This window comes from Dermochelys coriacea, chromosome 12 (genome assembly GCF_009764565.3).
Source record: "Dermochelys coriacea isolate rDerCor1 chromosome 12, rDerCor1.pri.v4, whole genome shotgun sequence".
NCBI classification, from domain to species: Eukaryota; Metazoa; Chordata; order Testudines; family Dermochelyidae; genus Dermochelys; species Dermochelys coriacea.
This window is the reverse complement of record NC_050079.1, coordinates 31064888-31083559: the sequence shown is the minus strand read 5'-3', so window position 1 is coordinate 31083559 and position 18672 is coordinate 31064888. Positions and strand designations below refer to the sequence as shown.

Here is an 18672-nt window from a genome sequence, read left to right as displayed (position 1 = left end):
TCAGTTTCCTCTCTCCTCACTTTACAACAGAAGATATTAACATATCATTGGGTGTTCTCTTTGGGAACCCAATCTTCATATGGAGTTATCTTTTGAATTACTCCATTATTCCTCATTTCATTATTGTTATTCCTCAAATTCATTTTACCAATAATTTGTTTCTAGATTCTTTCTACCTTCTGTTTAGATAGGAGAGGATGCTGGAAATCTATTGATAATTAATTAAATATCACAATTATTCTGTTATAGAATTAAGTTTAAGGCACTCAATTCTGCACTGCAAGTTTATACTTATGTTTACATGAAACAATTTACTAACATGGTGTGGTGGGCGGGGGAGAGATTTATTACATACCTAAACATTTAAATATTAAGTTTTTGCTGACTGGTTTCTGTGTATTTAACTCAAAGAATCATAGCATTGCAACTCACTAGAGTAGTCCAAATCTTGTATGAGTCATCAGACCTCCTATTCATTCATGATCTACATTTTCAAGTACTTACTCCACAAAGTAGACTTGTCCATTTTCATCTGTTTCTTGCTCCCACCCATATGGCAGATCTAGAATACAGAAAATATATCTCAAAGCATTTTCTATAGGAAGTTTGAACTCCTGGCATTGCTGAATATGGGAAATATATACAAGCATTTCCATCCCTAGTACTCCTACCAGCTTGACTTAAATACTGAAGCGAAGTTTAAAAACAAGAACTGCTCACAAACCATCAAAACAAAGGAAAGGTTCTCAGATGAAAGGTATAATATGCAGGAGATCTAGAACAAACAATATGGTGTGGCATATGGTCATTACTAACAAGGATACAGAGATGTTTGCCGGAGGCTAGTAGTCCTTTCACAAATAACTTTTCTTGCAGTACGAACCCGCAGGGTTTGATCCTGCCTTATAATATGTTGCACATGTCCCATGCATCTTGGGCAGAGCTGGTGTGAATGCATAATCAAGTATAGCAGCTATCAAAATACTGGATTCTGCAATATTGTATACAATGCACATTACATATCAGAATATGGGAAAAAGCCCATGTGTGTGACAGACAATATTATTATAGGGGTATGATATGTTAAAGGAAAGAAACGATAAAAAGTATAACAGAATATTTTCCTAAAAATGTTTAAAATCAAGAAATTTTCCTGCTATTTCAAAGAAGCTAAACTTGGCTGAAAATATTACCTGTAATTCATCAGGGTGGTGGTTCAAATATACTGAAAACATTCTAACATTAGGTATGTGCACATTATTGACAATATATGAAACATGAGACATCAGCAGCACATGAACAGCCTATCCCTTTCTTTAATGGCTTTAAATATTTTACTGACAATAAAAGATCAAATAAAAAAAAATTCAAATTTAGTGATGGAGTCCCACCTTGGCATGCCCATGTATAATGTTCTCATCCTCCTGCCCCAACCAAAAAGTTACTAATATCCCTTTAATATTAATCTACTGAAAATGTTAATATCATGCATCATCTAGTCTTAATGCAGGACTGTTTTTCTGTATGTATAACATTGACTCCTTTAAAATGCACTGTTTTTATTTATCCTCTACATTTATTGAAGCTTTCCCCAACCAACAATCTTTTTGGTAAGCAAGATGAGATCATACTAGTAAACAGGATTTTATTCTCTCCAGTGCTGGAGAGAATAAAGTATGAGATCATACTAGTAATCAGGATTTTATTCTCTCCAGTGCTGGAGCTCGGCTCACCGCAAGGGAAGAGAGGTGTCAGGGAGCCAGTTTGGGTTCCCTGATTCTCAGAGCACTCTAACCTGAGCCACTAACAGAAGGTCCTTAAATAGGCATTTTCACAGTGGCAGATTACTGTGGTGGTCTAAAATTCTGCCACGCTCTCTTCCTGCCCACTCCTTCCTTGACACATACCTAGCCCAGGCGTGGGGGACATGGAACAGTGAGGCACTGGCAGGGAATTCCCCTACACAAGTGGAATTCTCTGCTAGCATTCACAGCCGAAATAAGGACCCTTTGTGTCACCCCAGTTGTGGAAAGGGGTCATAACACAATTTACGAATCTTGCCATGAGCCTCTGCATCCATTACAAGGACAGTAAACAGAAGACTTTTGCACTCCTGCCTATTCTTTGCCTTTATGTAGAAATAAAGTCATGCAAACTAATACATATGCACAGACCCCTGGCAAACATGTTGGGCTTTGGTGAATCAACAGGGCTTTACTTATATAAAATAGTGGACAAGACTCGGGCCAAACACAGCACAAATCGGCCATCTAGCTCCTCCATCCATTCTGATCATTACTTGTAACTTACTATGTTACAAAAGCCCAACACAAACCTCCTGCAATGCGTTTTCTCTTTCCAGATTTAGGATGCTCCCATTGGGTTTTCTCTTCAAGATGACTGTTTAAAAAAAAACAATTAAAAGGACAATTAAAAAGTAGCTTAAAGATGCATTTCTATTATTTACCTTCAATACAATACATCACCATAGCAGTGTTCCTGTTGCATTCTGATTATATCTTTCTGTGGTGCAAACCTCTTGAGGAAAGAAATATATTCCCCCTACTTATTAAAAGAAAGTTTCATGAGTGCTGTCTCAGGTAACTAGATTCTATGGTGCCAGGATTTTGAGAAAAACCTAGTCACACAGAACAGAAGCCACTACAATTCAAACACAAGCTTGGATCCAAGTGTCATTTCTCAGGCTGGCAGGGAGCAAACAATCCCTCTGGATGATTAAAGAGCAACATTAATAGATTGCGTACAAAAGGCCAGTGGCTTTAAGGGGAAAGAGCACGAAACATGCAACCATGAACCAGGATTTCAATGGGAATACATTATAGAAAAGTTTTAAGTCACAAAAATCCCTTTCAAAGTTTTGCCCAAGTAATTTCCATAAATAAGATGTGGCATAAAAAAGAGTTGGAACTTCCACCTTAGCAAGTGGAAGTCTTCGCAAGTCTAAAAAGAAATTTATCAGTGAGCCCAAAAGGAGAAACAGTACTTAATTATAGGCCAGCAAACTACTGATTTATTCATTAATTGGTTCATTTAATAAGGCGGATCATGACATCATATCCCATCCAGAGCTATTATTCACCAGAAAAATATTCATTTGAACAGATCTAACAATACCACATAACTTCCTACATTTCGGCTCAGGTAAACAAGCAGGGCCAAATTAAAGTATATAGATTATAGACCCATGCTTACAACACCAGCTTGTTATTGACAACACAACCAGCTTGTTATTTTTCAGAATTTCTTCATCTAAAAGAAAAAGTACATTTCTAGCCCTCACATCTAGGAAGAAAAGCTTGAAAGCATGCCCCAAGAGTAATTGCTGCAGCGGTGTCTGCCCAAGCCCGCAGGCATCTAGAAACAACGGCTCTATGAGATATGACTTGACCTGCATCTCTAAGAGGTGTTAACCCATTGTTCTGGGGCTCTACAAACACCACACGAGCAGAAGAAAAGAGTAAGATGGACTAGACATGTTTACCTAAAATGAAACACTCCAGCAGCTGGATTAAATTCTGCTGCTGCATCCTTGATACTATTTGTGCATCTCAGTGGGAAAGAAGAAAGAGGATACCTTCTAAAACCGCGGAGAAAAAAAGGGGCCCATTCCACTGCTCCACACTCTCTACCAGCATGTGTGCATACTAGAAATACTGAAAATATGATCACATTCATACAAAAATTAAAGGATAGGATCAACAGAATTTCTGACACCCATGTATGTAAAGGAATAATATTAGTTTACAATGCATACTGGTAAGCTACTAAAATACTTTGTCAAAACACATGCAGTATAAAGTTAGGTAAAGGTAAAGGGAGAAAATACAGGTACATGTTAAAGCCACTGTCAGCGAAGTAAACTGATAGGAAGAACTGGCAATAAATAAGGCCCTGAGCATGCAAGGAGAACTATGAGGATGCAGAGCCTTTAGACCTTACTTGCTATACATGGCAAGTGTAACATTTAATTAGGAAGTTAACAGATTATTTAAAACAAAAACATTGCCATATAAATATCAGAGACCAAATTATAATCATTACAAATGAAACATTTTCTTTAAAAAAAAAATCAGCTATATTTGCATGTATTGGGTCAGATTTTCAGCTGGTGTAAATATGCACTGCTCCACTAACTTAAATGGAGCTAACCCAACAGCAGCTAACAGTCTGACTCACTGAGTGAATTCTTTTGCATAAGGTACTTCTCCGGTGGTTTAGTACATTGTTTTAATTACTGAAAAAAAAAAATAGGTTTCAGAGCAGCAGCCGTGTTAGTCTGTATCTGCAAAAAGAACAGGAGTACTTGTGGCACCTTAGAGACTAACAAAATTTATTTGGGCATAAGCTTTCGTGAGCTACAGCTCACTTCATCAATGCATCCGATGAAGTGGGCTGTAGCTCACGAAAGCTTACGTTCACATAAATTTGTTAATCTCTAAGGTGCCACAAGTACTCCTGTTCTTTTTGAAAAAAAAATATTGTGTGTGTTTTATACACAAACACACAGGCCAGATCTATACTAGGAGTGCTTTGCCAGTATAGCCACCAGTTACCTACACCAGAAAAGCACTCCCCCACAGCTTATATCAGCAAAACTGTACTTAGGCTTGGTATAGCTAAATACAGCCCCCAAAGAGAAATAAGCTATGCCAACAAGAGTGAAGTTTTATCACTCTACACTAGGGGCTTTCGCCAGCACAATTATGTCTGACAAAGATCACATGCATAAGATCTTACTTAAAGACATGCTAGTAATGATTACCAAAAGTTGGGCTCGCTGAAGTCAGTGGGGATAAAGGAACACTTAAAATCTAACCTGAATAATTTAGTTTGTGGAGAAAAATTACTTTTTTTATACTCCTCTCATGCTGGACAAGCTAGGAACTGCATTTGGGGTGCAGAAGTCGGGAGAAGAGAAGTCATCTGACAGTACGTAGGAGAAAACACTGCTACTACATGTTTTTCATTCCACAAAGGGAGATCATGCTAGCATTATAACCGGAGCCATCATTCAGACTTCAATACAGATTGACTCCACAGCCAATCCAGTTAAGGGAGCTTTAATAGAAAAGCAGAGAAATTCTTCTCATAAGTCAGCCCTGTAGTGCATCCTCTCTTGCTAAATGCCCAGAATATAGCAATGTCTAGGCTTAACATTTTCATAATGGCACAGGGTGTCAGCTATGGGCCAATGAATCACTGGACCAAAACTTCAGACCAAAACTCTGGCAAACCTCAACATCCCGATTGAGCTACACCCCTATTTATCACTTTCAATAGCCACGCATATGCAAAATATTATAGCACCCGTTTCTCTTCTCCTCCTGCACCAGACAAAATTGAGAGTACCATGATGCCTTATGTAAAACATTATTGCTCTCACATATGTAAACAAATATTCCAAAATATATGAAAGTTATATCCCTGGCCAAAAAATGTACAGCAATATTGCCCCCACACACAACCTGTGTTACAGCCCTCCCACTGGAGTTTTACCCCTTTTACGCAGAGCTGTATCATTTACCACTTACCAAGAAACTACAGCTACACCTCTGTGTACTTAGTATTGTGCTTATGCATCCCCACATATAAAGCAGCATATATCCCATTCCCCCTATTCCAGTCTCCCCTGATGCGTACGGCATTCCTGCCCCCTTTTCTTCTCTGTAGCCAAGGTGTTTATTTGTCATCCCCCTGCCCATTACCGTAGCACCTTACTGCACTTCACACACATTAGTAGATTTAACCTCACAACACCCCATTAGGTAAGTATCAGATTGGGAAACTGAAATAAGTGACTTAATTAAGTCCTGTTCTCATGACTCTCCCTCCCATATAGGACTCTGTCACCCTCTCTACCCCTCCCCCTCCCGCAAGTTTACACTAGTGTCATTCTGTGTAGGGAAGCAGCAGCTCTCTGCCCCCACCCACACCTAGGAGAGACAGCAAGGATAGATGCAGAAGGCAGCTACTGTGCCCCATGAAGGAAGGGCAGCAGGGAGGGGCAGAGTTAGGGGTAAGAGCCATGGCCCCCCACCCACCCCCAGGGCAGGAGGGGGAGGGGCAGCTCCGTGCCCCCCCACCCACCCACCCACCCCCAGGGCAGGAGGGGGAGGGGCAGCTCCGTGCCCCCCCCCACCCACCCCCAGGGCAGGAGGGGGAGGGGCAGCTCCGTGCCCCCCCCCACCCACCCCCAGGGCAGGAGGGGGAGGGGCAGCTCCGTGCCCCCCCCCACCCACCCCCAGGGCAGGAGGGGGAGGGGCAGCTCCGTGCCCCCCCCCACCCACCCACCCACCCACCCACCCCCAGGGCAGGAGGGGGAGGGGCAGCTCCGTGCCCCCCCCCACCCCCAGGGCAGGAGGGGGAGGGGCAGCTCCGTGCCCCCCCCACCCACCCCCAGGGCAGAGAGAAGAGGGGTCAGCAGGGTCCTACGCGGCGGGTGCCCCCTTACTTGGCGTAGTAAACCAAGCCGTCCTTGGTGGTCCGCTCCTCCCAGCCGGGCGGCAGCTCCTCCTCGCTGTCCGTGTCCTCCAGCCCCGCGTACTTCAGAGCAGCCATTGGGCCGAAGGGATCCAGCCAGCCCCAGAGCAACCGCCACCAGCCCGTTCCCCTCGCGGCTCCGCCCCTTCCGGTGAGCTCCGCCAATCGCGTGGTGAGGGGTGCCCAGTGCCCCCCGGGAAATGTAGTCGGGACAAGAGAGGCGCGCCTGCCGCCGCCGGACAGGGGCAGGGCGTGCGGCGGGCGCAGGGAGCCCGACTCCTGTAACTAGAGACGCTCCCAGTTGCTGTCCCGGCGGGTGTCCTGCGGTCGTATTGGAAAACCCGGGAAGTGGGCGGGCGCAAGCCCACCCGCTGCTAAAGGCCCCTCCCCCAGCCTAGCGGGCGGGACCACTGGACCAACTGATTACGGGGGACAACTAATGAAAAACAGGGAGCGGAGTGAGGGTCAGAGGTTCAAAATGAGGAGACGGGACGGGGACGCCGAGCACAGAACCCCGCCCGGCGCCCACTGCTCCTCAAAGCTGTCGAGGGAGCCAGCGGACGCTGCCCAGCGGACCTCTGCCCGGATACGTGACGCTAGGGAGGAATGGAAATAGCCCCCGCAGTCGCAGAGCACCCCCACGTCCAACATCCTCCTCCTAGTATTGTAGATGGAGACTTTGGCCAGAGCCAGGAGGAGGCTGACGAGGAGGGCTCGCGACTTCGTGGGGGCCACGGATAGGGTGTGCAAACAGGAACACGCGTGGGGAAAAGTGCAGCCAGAACCTCAACAAGAGGTTCTGGAGGAGCCGGAATAGGGGCTGCAACCTGGTGCATTCGAGACAGGCGTGGGCCAGGTTCTCCCTCATGCCGCAAAAGGGGCAGGCCTCACGTGAACCGCGCCAGGTGCACGCCCATGCTCATGACTCCATGAAGGAGCCGCCAACTAATGTCCCCGGTGGGCCGTGGGACCAAGGTGGAATAAAAGCTGGCCCACCGAGGCTCCTCACCCTCTTTAGGTGGAAGATAGTCCCGCCATTTGATGGCGGAGCGGGACACGAAGGTGAGGAAATGCAATGTATGGCGCACGAGCATGTACAGATGGTTTCTGGGCACGATTCGAAACCAGACCGGCTGCAGGGTACGCAGCCGGCTCGGAGTGTGGGAGCGTGGAGGCTGGTGGGGGCTCGCGGAACAGGGGCCCAAGAAAGATGGCCGGAGGGCCAGGGGTGAGGGGTGGGCAGGGAACACCCTCTCGCAGGGCTCGCCGCAGGAAAGCGAGGGAATCGGGTGACTTCACCTCCTTCAGTACGCGCCTAGGGTTCGGAAGGGTGGAAAGCCCCATGCGTCGTCCAAGCGCTCGGGGCTCCACCCAATCCCCCCTGTCGTAGTCCAGGAGGTCTCCGACTCTTGTGGTTTCCGCCAGGACCAGCCTCTGACACACCGAGGGAGACTCCGCCACCTGCACATGGAGATCGAGGTTGTGTAGCAGGGGCTCCGTGAGGAGTCCGCTCCCTTGGTGGCCACAAATGACCTGGTCATTGAAAAAACCTTCCAGGTCCGGAGGAGGTCCTGGTAGAAGACCGGCAGTTCAGAGAGGTCTCGCGGAAGGCCTCTCGGATGGAGAAAAAAAGAGCTGCCAGTCATATCGGAGGGAGGCGGCGGAGGAAGGCGTGCGCCAACATGCTCGACGCCGGACTACCTGCACTGTAAAGGAACCTCAGCAGCGCCTGGAGGCAGAAGACATGGACCAGGCTGCGCAAGCAAACCAAGCCCTGTCTTCCCTCCTCCAGGGGAAGGTGTCCTGCGGTTCTCAGCCCACCTCCCCCTGGCGCTGTGGCTGGGCTCACAGTCTGCCCGAGCACGGGTGCAGCTCTCAGGCTGGTACCTCCAGCGCAGTTCAGCGTTTGAGCTCATGCTGGAATCATGATGGCGCCTGACACTCTCTGCCTTCATTATTGAAAGAGCAGGTGTCTACGCTCCTGGGTGCGGAGAAAACCGTGAAGTAAGTGGAGCCTAAAGGTTAAGTTTCAGAGTAGCAGCCGTGTTAGTCTGTATCCGCAAAAAGAAAAGGAGGACTTGTGGCACCTTAGAGACTAACAAATTTATTTGAGCATAAGCTTTCCTGAGCTACAGCTTACTTCATCAGATGCTCAAATAAATTTTAGTCTCTAAGGTACCACAAGTCCTCCTTTTCTTTTTCCTAAAGGTTAAAAAAAAACAGAAGCAAAAAAATCAATTGCACCACTTAAAAAAATCCTCCTTTTAAGTCAGTTTTATCCTTTAGGGGATTCTGGTTGTTTATACATAGGTGGTTGGCACATTTGGAGAAGACCAAGACCCACTGCATTAAATAATCAAACAAGATAGTTTCTAAATTGCCCGTTGGCAGCTGATCATTTTTCATTGCTTTTCTCTGAACATATATGTCAAATATAAAGGGAAGGGCGAACACCTTTAAATACCTCCTGGCCAGAGGAAAAACCCTTTCACCTGTAAAGGGTTAAGAAGCTAAGACAACCTCGTTGGCACCTGACCAAAATGCCCAATTAGGAGACAAGCTACTTTCAAAGCCAGAGGGGGGGAACAAAGGGTCCTCTCTGTCTGTGAGATGTGAGTTTTTGCCAGGACCAGAGCAGGAATGCAGGTCAGAAATCCTGTAAAGGGTTAATAAGCAATTAGATATGCATTAGATTCTGTTTTGTTTAAATGGCTGATAACGTAAGTTGTGCTGAATGGAATGTATATTCCTGTTTTTGTGTCTTTTTGTAACTTAAGGTTTTGCCTAGAGGATTCTCTATGTTTTAATCTGATTACCCTGTAAGTCATTTACCATCCTGATTTTACAGAGGTGATTCTTTTACGTTTTCTTTAATTAAAATTCTTCTTTTAAGAACCTGATTGCTTTTTCATTGTTCTTAAGATCCAAGGGTTTGGGTCCATGTTCACCTATGCAAATTGGTGAGGATTTTTATCAAGCCTTCCTCAGAAAAGGGGGTATAGGGCTTGGGGGGGATTTTGAGGGGAAAGACGTTTCCAAGTGGGCCCTTTCCCTGTTCTTTGTGTAACACTTTGGTGGTGGCAGCTTTTAACCTAAGCTGGTAAGAATAAGCTTAGGGGGTCTTTCATGCAGGTCCCCACATCTGTACCCTAGAGTTCAGAGTGGGGAAGGAACCTTGACAACATGTATGAGGATCACTGAGCTTGCTAACTTTTGTACACTAGCAGGTGCCCCAGATTTACCCTACCTGATGATTTATTTAATCCCTTTTTGGTTCAAAGGAAAAATCATTGACCACTGCTTTGTCCTTGACTACTTTTTGCTCCATTTGCCCATTTTCGTTTCTCTGGTTGCAAACATTGCATTACTTTGCCCTTACTCGGCTAGAAATACAACACTTATCATTTTCTCAGAGACAACAACTGCATCCAAAATGACACTTGGATAAGTCTCAGCTCTTGCCTTCACTTTACTGGCACTTAGGAGCACTCAGCATGGCCACTACTTGGCCCATTTCCCAAGACTGGGCAGCAGGATGACTGTAGTGATGTATGGCTATTTGGTGATGATAACTATTGTGCCCCTTTGCATTAATTCTCCAGCCAGTCATTCATCTTTGAATCATGGAGAGTAAAATCATGACTATGTGTAGTTATGGTCTAGTGTTCAATGTATAAACCACCTACTAGGTGAGGGTAAACATAGCCAAGCAACATGCTTATATTGGAAGTGACCAAGAGATGCAATAACTTGTCGGGGGCTAAAGTTATTAGACCACAGTATTGATACTGTTAGTTGGTACCACCCCATAGTTACTGCTTGTTGTTAGACAAGCAATAGTCTCTATATTTCTTTCTCTGGGACTTTTTAGAATAATACTTTATAGTTCTATAGCAGCTTTTATCAGAAACTATCAAAATGCTTAATACGTTTTATATTAAGTTACACCACACCCATGAGATGTATTATCCCTCACTGAGGTGCTGGGGCACTGAATCACAGCAAGGTTAAGTGACAAGCCTGAGGCCACATAGCAAGTCTGTGGTGGAACTAGGAATAAGTCAGATTCCCAGTTTTGTGCTTTAAACACAAGACCGTATCTTTCTTTGTGAAAGCAAAAAATAGGCCTCAGGTGAAAGGACCACCACAAAAGCAAGTTTCATTATAAAGGAAAACTTAACTTCATTAAGCCAGGAAAATAATCTAAGACAACACGAGCATATGCTTTGCTAAAGGATTCAAACTTTTGAGAACTTTATGACCACAGATTACAGCTTGACGAGACCTCCATTTGAAGGACTGAAGAACAAGGATATATACCTTACGTGGCGCTCAGCCTGGTGTGGTGTCAATATACCATAACTTTCTTCAGGGAAAATCCCCTCTCTTCAGTGTCTTCAGACCACCTAAATGAGCAGTCTCCATGGTTCCTTTTCCAGATCTGTGGAATCTGAAATCCTAATAACTATAAATAGTAATCAGGCCTGCTGCCTGTGAACATTTGTAATGGCATGTATCATCAGTGGGGTTAGAGCCAGGACTGATAAATGCTGATAAGAGTCTGGAGTACTTGGGATATAGGATTTGTCTCCTGTATCAAAGTGAGAGTGTCTGTGTATCTATTTGTGTGTACACAGCTGGGCTGTAAATGTAATTATTGGAGATTTCAGCAGATGGCACTGTAGACAAAGAAATAAAGCTGAATATGCACTATTGGAGCTATACAGCTCACCTGCTCCCCAGTAATTGCATACACATACCTGTCTGCCTGCAAGACAGGAATTATTTCCTGGCCTGCCCTTCCATCACTTTGAAGGTCCCTTTGCGAAGTGACATTGAAGCAGTTTCTCATGTCAATCAGTCAAAAGAGGTGTTGGCTATCGATGAGCCAATTTTCACAGCAGAGAACTTACAGTAACAGGGCTGGGAGTACTAAAAAGCATTGCAACAAGCTCCCTGCTAGGTGCAGGCATCCAAAAGGGAAGGGACACTTCAGTGACATGCTCACCTCTGACCTGCCAGCTCTGGGAAGTGCCTGCACAAGTGATCTATAACAGAAGAGCATTCCAGATCAGCCTAATAGCTAAAAAGATCACTTGTTTCAAGATTGTAGCTCCAAGGTTTGAAATTCATAAAACTAGTAACTTATTGGTGACTGTTGGCAGAAAGCAGTTAGTTTGAGGGTGTTTTCCTCTCTCCTCACCACCTCCTCCCAACAATCAACAGCTGAAGTTTCATAATGCTAGGTTAATGGGAATATGGAAATGAGTTGTGTCAGCCAGCCCTCTTCCAAGCATCTAAGATATCCAACCTAAGTATCTATGTATCCTAAGCTATACTAACAGTATGCTAAATTTAAACTCCTAGTAAAGAGTCATTCAGTGTTAAAGGGTGTCACCGTGCCCCAGTCAGGAATAACAGATTCAGGACAATCTGCTGAGAAATAGGGCAGAGTTACCCCACCTGGGGGTTATTCTATCATTAGATTATAGCAAACCAGTTACAAAAGTAAACCAGTGTGATGAGGAAGTCAAAGATGCAGTCTGCTTAGGCATTCCAGCCCTTGTCTCACCATCCAGACAGTGGATTCTATGATGAGTGGTTACTGAAAACCAGTTTAATCAAATACAAGGTCCTTCTAATCTCAAGAGATCAGCCACATAGCCAGGTCAACATATAACTCAGATCTTACCTAATAATCACACTGCTGCCAATCTTTTACTAATAAAACTTTAGATTTTAGTTATTAAAAGAAAAGTTAATAAATCATATACATACAAATAATTGCAAAGTCTTTATATCAGGTTTGTTGCAACAATGGAATAAACTGCAGGCTTGTAAAATTTCTTTGGTATCTTCCAAAAATTTTTTAGTTCTATATCCATAGTCCAGAGAATGAGGGCAGCAGAGGCAAAATGGAGATCTCAGGCATCTTTTATACCCTTTGCTACATGCCTGAAAATTTACTGGCTCAAACAAAGCTCACAGCCTTTGTTTGTGAAAAGTTACTGACCCAAGATGGAGTCCAGGGCACCTGAGCATATCACATGTCCTTACATTGTTTGATGACTTACCCATATTCTTGCTGAGACAGCCTCTTCCTATGGATATCTGAAGGGTTAATTCTTCTTAATGGCCCATCAAGCTTGAATAGGTTTCAGAGTAGCAGCCCTGTTAGTCTGTATCCGCAAAAAGAAAAGGAGGACTTGTGGCACCTTAGAGACTAACAAATTTATTTGAGCATAAGCTTTCCTGAACTACAGCTCACTTCATGCTTATGCTCAAATAAATGTTAGTCTCTAAGGTGCCACAAGTCCTCCTTTTCTTCAAGCTTGAATAGTTATTCACAATGGGCTGGCAAGACTGGAGGTGTTATCCCAGGAACAAACACATTTGAGATACAGATACAGATCCAATATTCATAACGTTAGATACAGTGATACATGAATTTAACCAAAATAATAATACTTGATAGACTGTAACTTTCATTGAAACCTTTCATTCTACATTTTGTAAAAAATTTCCTGCAATTGTAAAACAGTGGTAGCGACAATGATACAAATGGACATTTTCAATTAGGCAGTATCACAATGGATTATGTTAAAGTAAATGTATAAATACACTTCAGATCACACACAGAATGTCAGCAAGTTTCAAAGTAGACGTGTGTATATGTACACATGCACTGTAAATAACTACTCTCTTTCATGTGACTTGTTCAGTATGAAAGATAAAATACAAAAAGTTTTGTTTTAAAATCCCTGCCCTCATGTCTATATGAGATACCTTTATGGTATCCCTCATGGTTTACAATGTTTTCTGTGAAATATCCATGTATCCAATATTACTGCTTCGGGAGTAGTAATATTTATATTTATAATGGTAAGTTACAAATGATAACACCCAGCTTTTTCCATAAGTAGAACTCAAAGCACTTTTTAAAGGCAATCAGTATCATTATCCCCCTTTTACAGATGGGTAAACTGAGGCAAACGGTGAAGGTCCAGATCCTCAAGGAAGTTAGGCACCTAACTACCTTTGATGATATGGGCTGAAGCGACTTGCTCAAGGTAACCCAGCAGGCTAGAAGCAGAGCCAGGAGAAGACCTGAGTTCCAGTCCAGCTCTCTCTCCACACTCAAAACCCACTTTTCAATCGCTGCTTCCTACTTTTCACCCAGAAATAACTGCAGGTGAAAAATGATTAACAGTTAACTCATTTATGGGCACAATCAGAAACTTAGAAATGGAAATTCTGCCATTTACACCAACAATTTATTCTGGGTGCTACTGTTTGCAGGCGCAAAACAAGATAGGGCTGGGATTTAAACACAAATCTTCTGATGATTTTGGGGTGTCTCATTAGGTTTGCATCCTTTCAGATTTAGTATACTTTTGGTATGTTCTTATCCCAACACTCTGACTCGGGTGAGTTTTTCAGAAGCACCTAACTCACTTAGGCACATCACACAATCCCAACCTAAAGCACAGATTCATTTACAACATTCAGTCATCTCAGCATTAGTGAAGATTCAGTGTGTAAACTCATAAGCCCCAAAACACTGAGCTGAGTTACCTAATGTAATAAAGTCCTTCTGTCATCAGTCATCTACATCCTGTGTACCAAAATTGCATACACACCTATACTATTTTAGTTTTGAAAATAGTAATAAATAAATAGACATATAGCAATGTTTTTTACATCCTCCCTGCCCACATACACTGCAGACAGCTACTCTTTAAAATCACCAAGATAATCTCTCTTCTCTTACCTTTGTTTGGACAAGCCACCAAATACAAGTACTTCTTTGCAGCAATTACAAAACCAACTTTCATGAAACTTTATAAGTTTAACCTTCAAGTCCCTCACATTTTTATTAAAATGAAAAGTCACAATAACATGGAACTAGAAAATGTCTAGATAATCACAATGAAGCAGCCCTTTAAAAAAATCCTGAAATTTCACAGGACACATATGACTCATCACAAAGTGATATTGTAAGGAAAAAAATATGCAAGTTAAATTAAACTACTATGCTTTCTTAAATACACGTGTCATGCAGCTAAGACAAAAAAATGATTAATTTACCACTTCATGGATAATACTTACCATTAATATAGCACTTTTCACCCATACGTCTCAAAGCACTTAATAAAGGTGAGTAAATCATTGTTCCCATTTTGCCAAAGAGGAAACGGAGACATGGAAGTTAAGTGACTTGCCCACAGTCATGCACCTAACTAGCAAAAGATGGGAAGAGAGAACAAACCTCCTCTGCCTATCCATTTCAGTACATCAATTCTGTGTGGTTTTTTCCCATAAAAAGCATTTACCATATACAATACATTTTAATGCTTTATATTTCTTCACAAATCAGGTATAGTGTGCATCCAGAAGTGTGGATGTAAACAGAAGTCAAAAAACAAAACAGAATAATCTGCCTTGATCAGAGAATTAAGGTCCATCTTCTCAAGAAAAAAAAGTTTCTAAGACATTTTGAAGAGATGTGTTCTGTACCTAAATTAATGTAATCCCTCCCAAAATATAGATGGGGTATGAATCAGCAAATCATGTAAATGCTACTGTTGTATAATGGGGTATAGAAGGATAATTTGATCCATAGTACATTATGGTAGATGAATATTGTACTCAATTACAGTATTTAGGTTGATCTACAAAACTCCTGCTCACTTGGACTATAAAGTCATTCTCAGTCTCTCTCTGTGGCCCGCTGCATATTTAGTACACAATGAAACAGCTTCAATAGGACTGAAAACAGCCCACATCAGAATATCCCATAGTCGAGTAATTAGGAAACTCACTTGGGAAATGAGAAATCCCTGTTCAAATCCCTTCTCCATCGGGAAGAGGGGGGAATTGAACGAGTCTCCCACATCCAAAGTGAGCTCCCTAACTCTGGGCAAAAAGGTAGCCAGGTGGATGAAGAGGCCTCACATATGTTTTGTGCGGAGTGACGCATGTGTCACTTAGGTACCCAAGTATGGACTTGTGGGAGTTATGGGCTATGTGCACTTAAGATACACAGTCAGGAACCTCTGGAGTCAGGTGCCTATCTCCCTAAGAGCAGTGAGGCTTAGGAAACTCCCTCTGTTTGGCATCTGATATTCGCTAACTTACTTGGTGTCTTGTCTAGCATGCCAGCTTTTATAGATCCCATTCTTCGGTGCCTGTCTCTCCCCATGCATGGTATAGGGTGCCTAGGCCCCTATCTCAGGATTTGTAGATTTCAGTGATTTTCAAGGCACCTAGAAGTTAGGCATTGCAACGCTTAAGTCCATTTATGGATCCAGGCCAAATTATTGAAATTCTTGTTTCAAACTAATTTTTTTTAAAATCATCTGTACACACACACACACTATGAAATACATATTTTTGACTTTTTAAATTCTGCCTTGAAACAAGGATGTCAAGAGTTTAGATTTATATTATATATGCATAAATATATATATGGTAGAAATACCATAGCAGTTATTTGCCCTTTTGACAAACACAAGCCTGATACAATAAATAATTTCACCTTAAAACTGTGATTTAATGAAGGTGGGTTTCTGAAAATTGAGGATACATTTAGTGAATATTTAGTTATCTGTACAAGAACCTTCCTAAGATTCCACTGACTGTAGGTTTACACCAGTTTGCCTGTTGCAGTAGTAAGTAGAAATCTCAAATACTTGTTTCGTAATTCAAGTTGATACAGTACACACTGGTTTAACCTTTAAAACAAACCCTTTCTGAGTGGTAAAATGGAAAAGGGATAAAAGGGGAGGGGAAGAGGGAAAGAAACACCAACCCTTCCCCCAAAATAGGAAGGACGCCCCCCAGAATATTCAAAACTGAAAGGTTTTTTTATTGAAAATTTTTGTGAACGTTTTCAGACAAAAAAGGTTTTCCCTTCCAAAATCTATAGAACAAAAATTACTTCAAACTGATACCTTTCACCATTTTATTTTCCATTTTTTGACCAGCTCTAACTTGAACCATGACAACAGAATTTACACCCGAAGGAAACAGTTGCAGTTTTTACAATTATGTTTTGGCGATTACTACTTGATTTTCTTTGAGCAGCTGGGAATTTAACCCTACCCTTAAACTGCAAATTCTGACAAGTGGGGGACACACCATCTATCAAGAGAGCAGCAAACCCTTTGCCACTCATCCACATTTATTCCCCAATCTACCAGCATTACTCTCATCTCATTTATATTACTCCAGAGTAGGAAATAGATACATGAGTCCTCAACCAGACATCTGAGTTTAAGGCATGACTTCAGTGGGGTTCCATGTGGGCCCAAGGATCTGCCCATGTGCATCACACTGCAGAACTGGGGCTTGCACCACTGGAATCAGTGGGAAGTTTGCCAATAATTTCAACAGGAGTTGGACCACAAACTCAGAGGACAAGATGAAGCCACAATTATTTTTCCCTATTAAGGGCTTGACCCTGCAGCCCATATCACATGAGCATCCCAGTGAAGTCACTCAGACTACTCCATGGAAGGAGGACTGTAGGATCACCAAAAAGAACATCAATTCCCCCATTGGGGGGAAAAGAGTGACTTTGAATCCTAAAGGGGCCTGCTCAACCTTTAAATTTCAGATAGCTGTGCTGAATTTGAGGTCCTGAATTTTTTTTGCAGTCAGAGTTATGCAGAGTTACCATTCATTTTGTTTGTCCTATAAATAGGCCCAGATCTCCACAGTGCTGCATTGCGTTCCTTCCTCCTGTTTATTCAAAAACAGTGATAAATAATCCATTCTGCTTAAAATCCTCTGACACTTGCTTGGAGTGTCGTATTTTGGCAGACAGTGCTTCAAAGATATCATTCTGATCTAATGCTGTAGCAACCCTGTAAATTAATTCTTCCAAGGATTCCAAGCCTCTCAGTCCAAGATTAACTCCACAGCCTGCCAGAAAGTGGATAAAATAAAAAGGCATTTAGAAATGGCGATTAAGTTCACACTGAAATATTTGCCAATTAGCACATGAAGTAGTTGTTGATATCCTTTGCTTTAAGCAATCAAAATCAAGCATCTTATAGATTTCATCACTAGAAATATTGATTTAAACTTGATTATATATAATCTGTTGGCAACCCTGATCCAGCAAAGCGCTTAAAGTTGAGAAGATATTAAAGTATGTGTTTATGTATTTTACTGGATCGGGGCCTGTATTGTCTGCCAGAGACTGGGGATGGAAGAGATGTCTGCGGCTTCTACTGGGGCCATGGTTGGGGAGCCTGGGGGTTTTCCCTGCCCCACCCGCCGGGCAGCAGAAGCCGGTGGGACCCCAATTGGTGGGGGGCCCAAGCCTGGTAGGGGGGGCCCAGTGGCTATTCTGCCACTGCCAATGATATGGCAAAGAATGTATTTGCCCCTTTGATAGAGGGTATGTCTATTTGTCAGAATTCACAATTTAGAGATATGGTAAATTCTCCGCTGATCTCAAATGATCAACTATCAGCAGCAGTCATACTATATTTATAAAGATACAGATCTTGCCTCCATGATTCATGCCTCAAGATTAGACTACACAGTGTACATGGGGCTATATTTTAAAGCCACTGGGAAATGAGTGAAAATCTGTAGTAATATTGGACTGTTGCCCATTTGTAATATTCACATTTACTTCTATAGCAGAGCTATAGACCGAGCTAGCTTGTTTGAGGCTACATGTAGGCCATAAAACAAGTTTACTATATCATTGTTTAATTTAATTCCAGTTTAAGATCATTCAAAGTTATTGCAAGATCCATTTAAGCTTTCTAGATCCCTTAGTTTTTATTCAGATTCAGTTTTAGGAATGGTAGGATGTCCAATAAATTAATTTTAGTTTGTATCTTTTGCATACAGAGACAAACAAACAATCTCAAATACTGAGGTTGAAATAGGATTCAAATGGACCTTACTGATAAGTATGGTTCAATTTTCATATTTCTAACCAGAAGCAATCTTGTACATAGTTTGAATGATCAATCTGTTAATGCAACATCCATGGAATCCTGCATTGCTGGAAACACAGTCATATGGAAAACAAATTGAAGATAAAGCTGGATAACTTCTTAAACAATTCTCTGTTGCTCTAGTTATAACAGATAGATTTCAAGCAGCCACGAAGTGAGATGGAGGGAACGGGTAGCGATCCAAAAAAAA

The 18672-nt window shown here is 42.5% G+C and overlaps 2 protein-coding genes across 16 annotated transcripts in view; both read right to left on the bottom strand.

Annotated features, from left to right (window-relative positions):
* WWOX (WW domain containing oxidoreductase) overlaps positions 1 to 6813 on the bottom strand; it is a 690060-nt gene extending 683247 nt beyond the window's left edge. For 9 of the 14 annotated variants that reach the window (XR_006275137.1, XR_006275135.1, XM_043495034.1 and 6 more), the window contains exons 1-3: positions 6473 to 6676; positions 2336 to 2400; positions 505 to 562 (exon numbers count right to left, since the gene is read on the bottom strand). Coding sequence is in view for 12 of the 14 variants with exons in the window: in XM_043495034.1 (XP_043350969.1) it covers positions 505 to 562; positions 2336 to 2400; positions 6473 to 6579 (230 nt within the window). In the remaining 2 variants the exon portion in view is untranslated. Of the gene's footprint in view, positions 1 to 504; positions 563 to 2335; positions 2401 to 6472 lie in introns of all 14 variants that reach the window. The other 5 variants (XM_038368509.2, XM_043495033.1, XM_038368512.2 and 2 more) reach the window with 5 other exon arrangements.
* Positions 6814 to 16351: 9538 nt separating this feature from the next.
* The window catches only part of LOC122456296, a 45891-nt gene continuing 43570 nt past the window's right edge, over positions 16352 to 18672 (bottom strand). For both annotated transcript variants that reach the window (XM_043495030.1, XM_043495031.1), the window contains one exon: positions 16352 to 17427. In XM_043495030.1, coding sequence (XP_043350965.1) covers positions 17249 to 17427 — 179 coding nt within the window. In that variant the 3' untranslated portion in view covers positions 16352 to 17248. The remainder of the gene's footprint in view (positions 17428 to 18672) is intronic.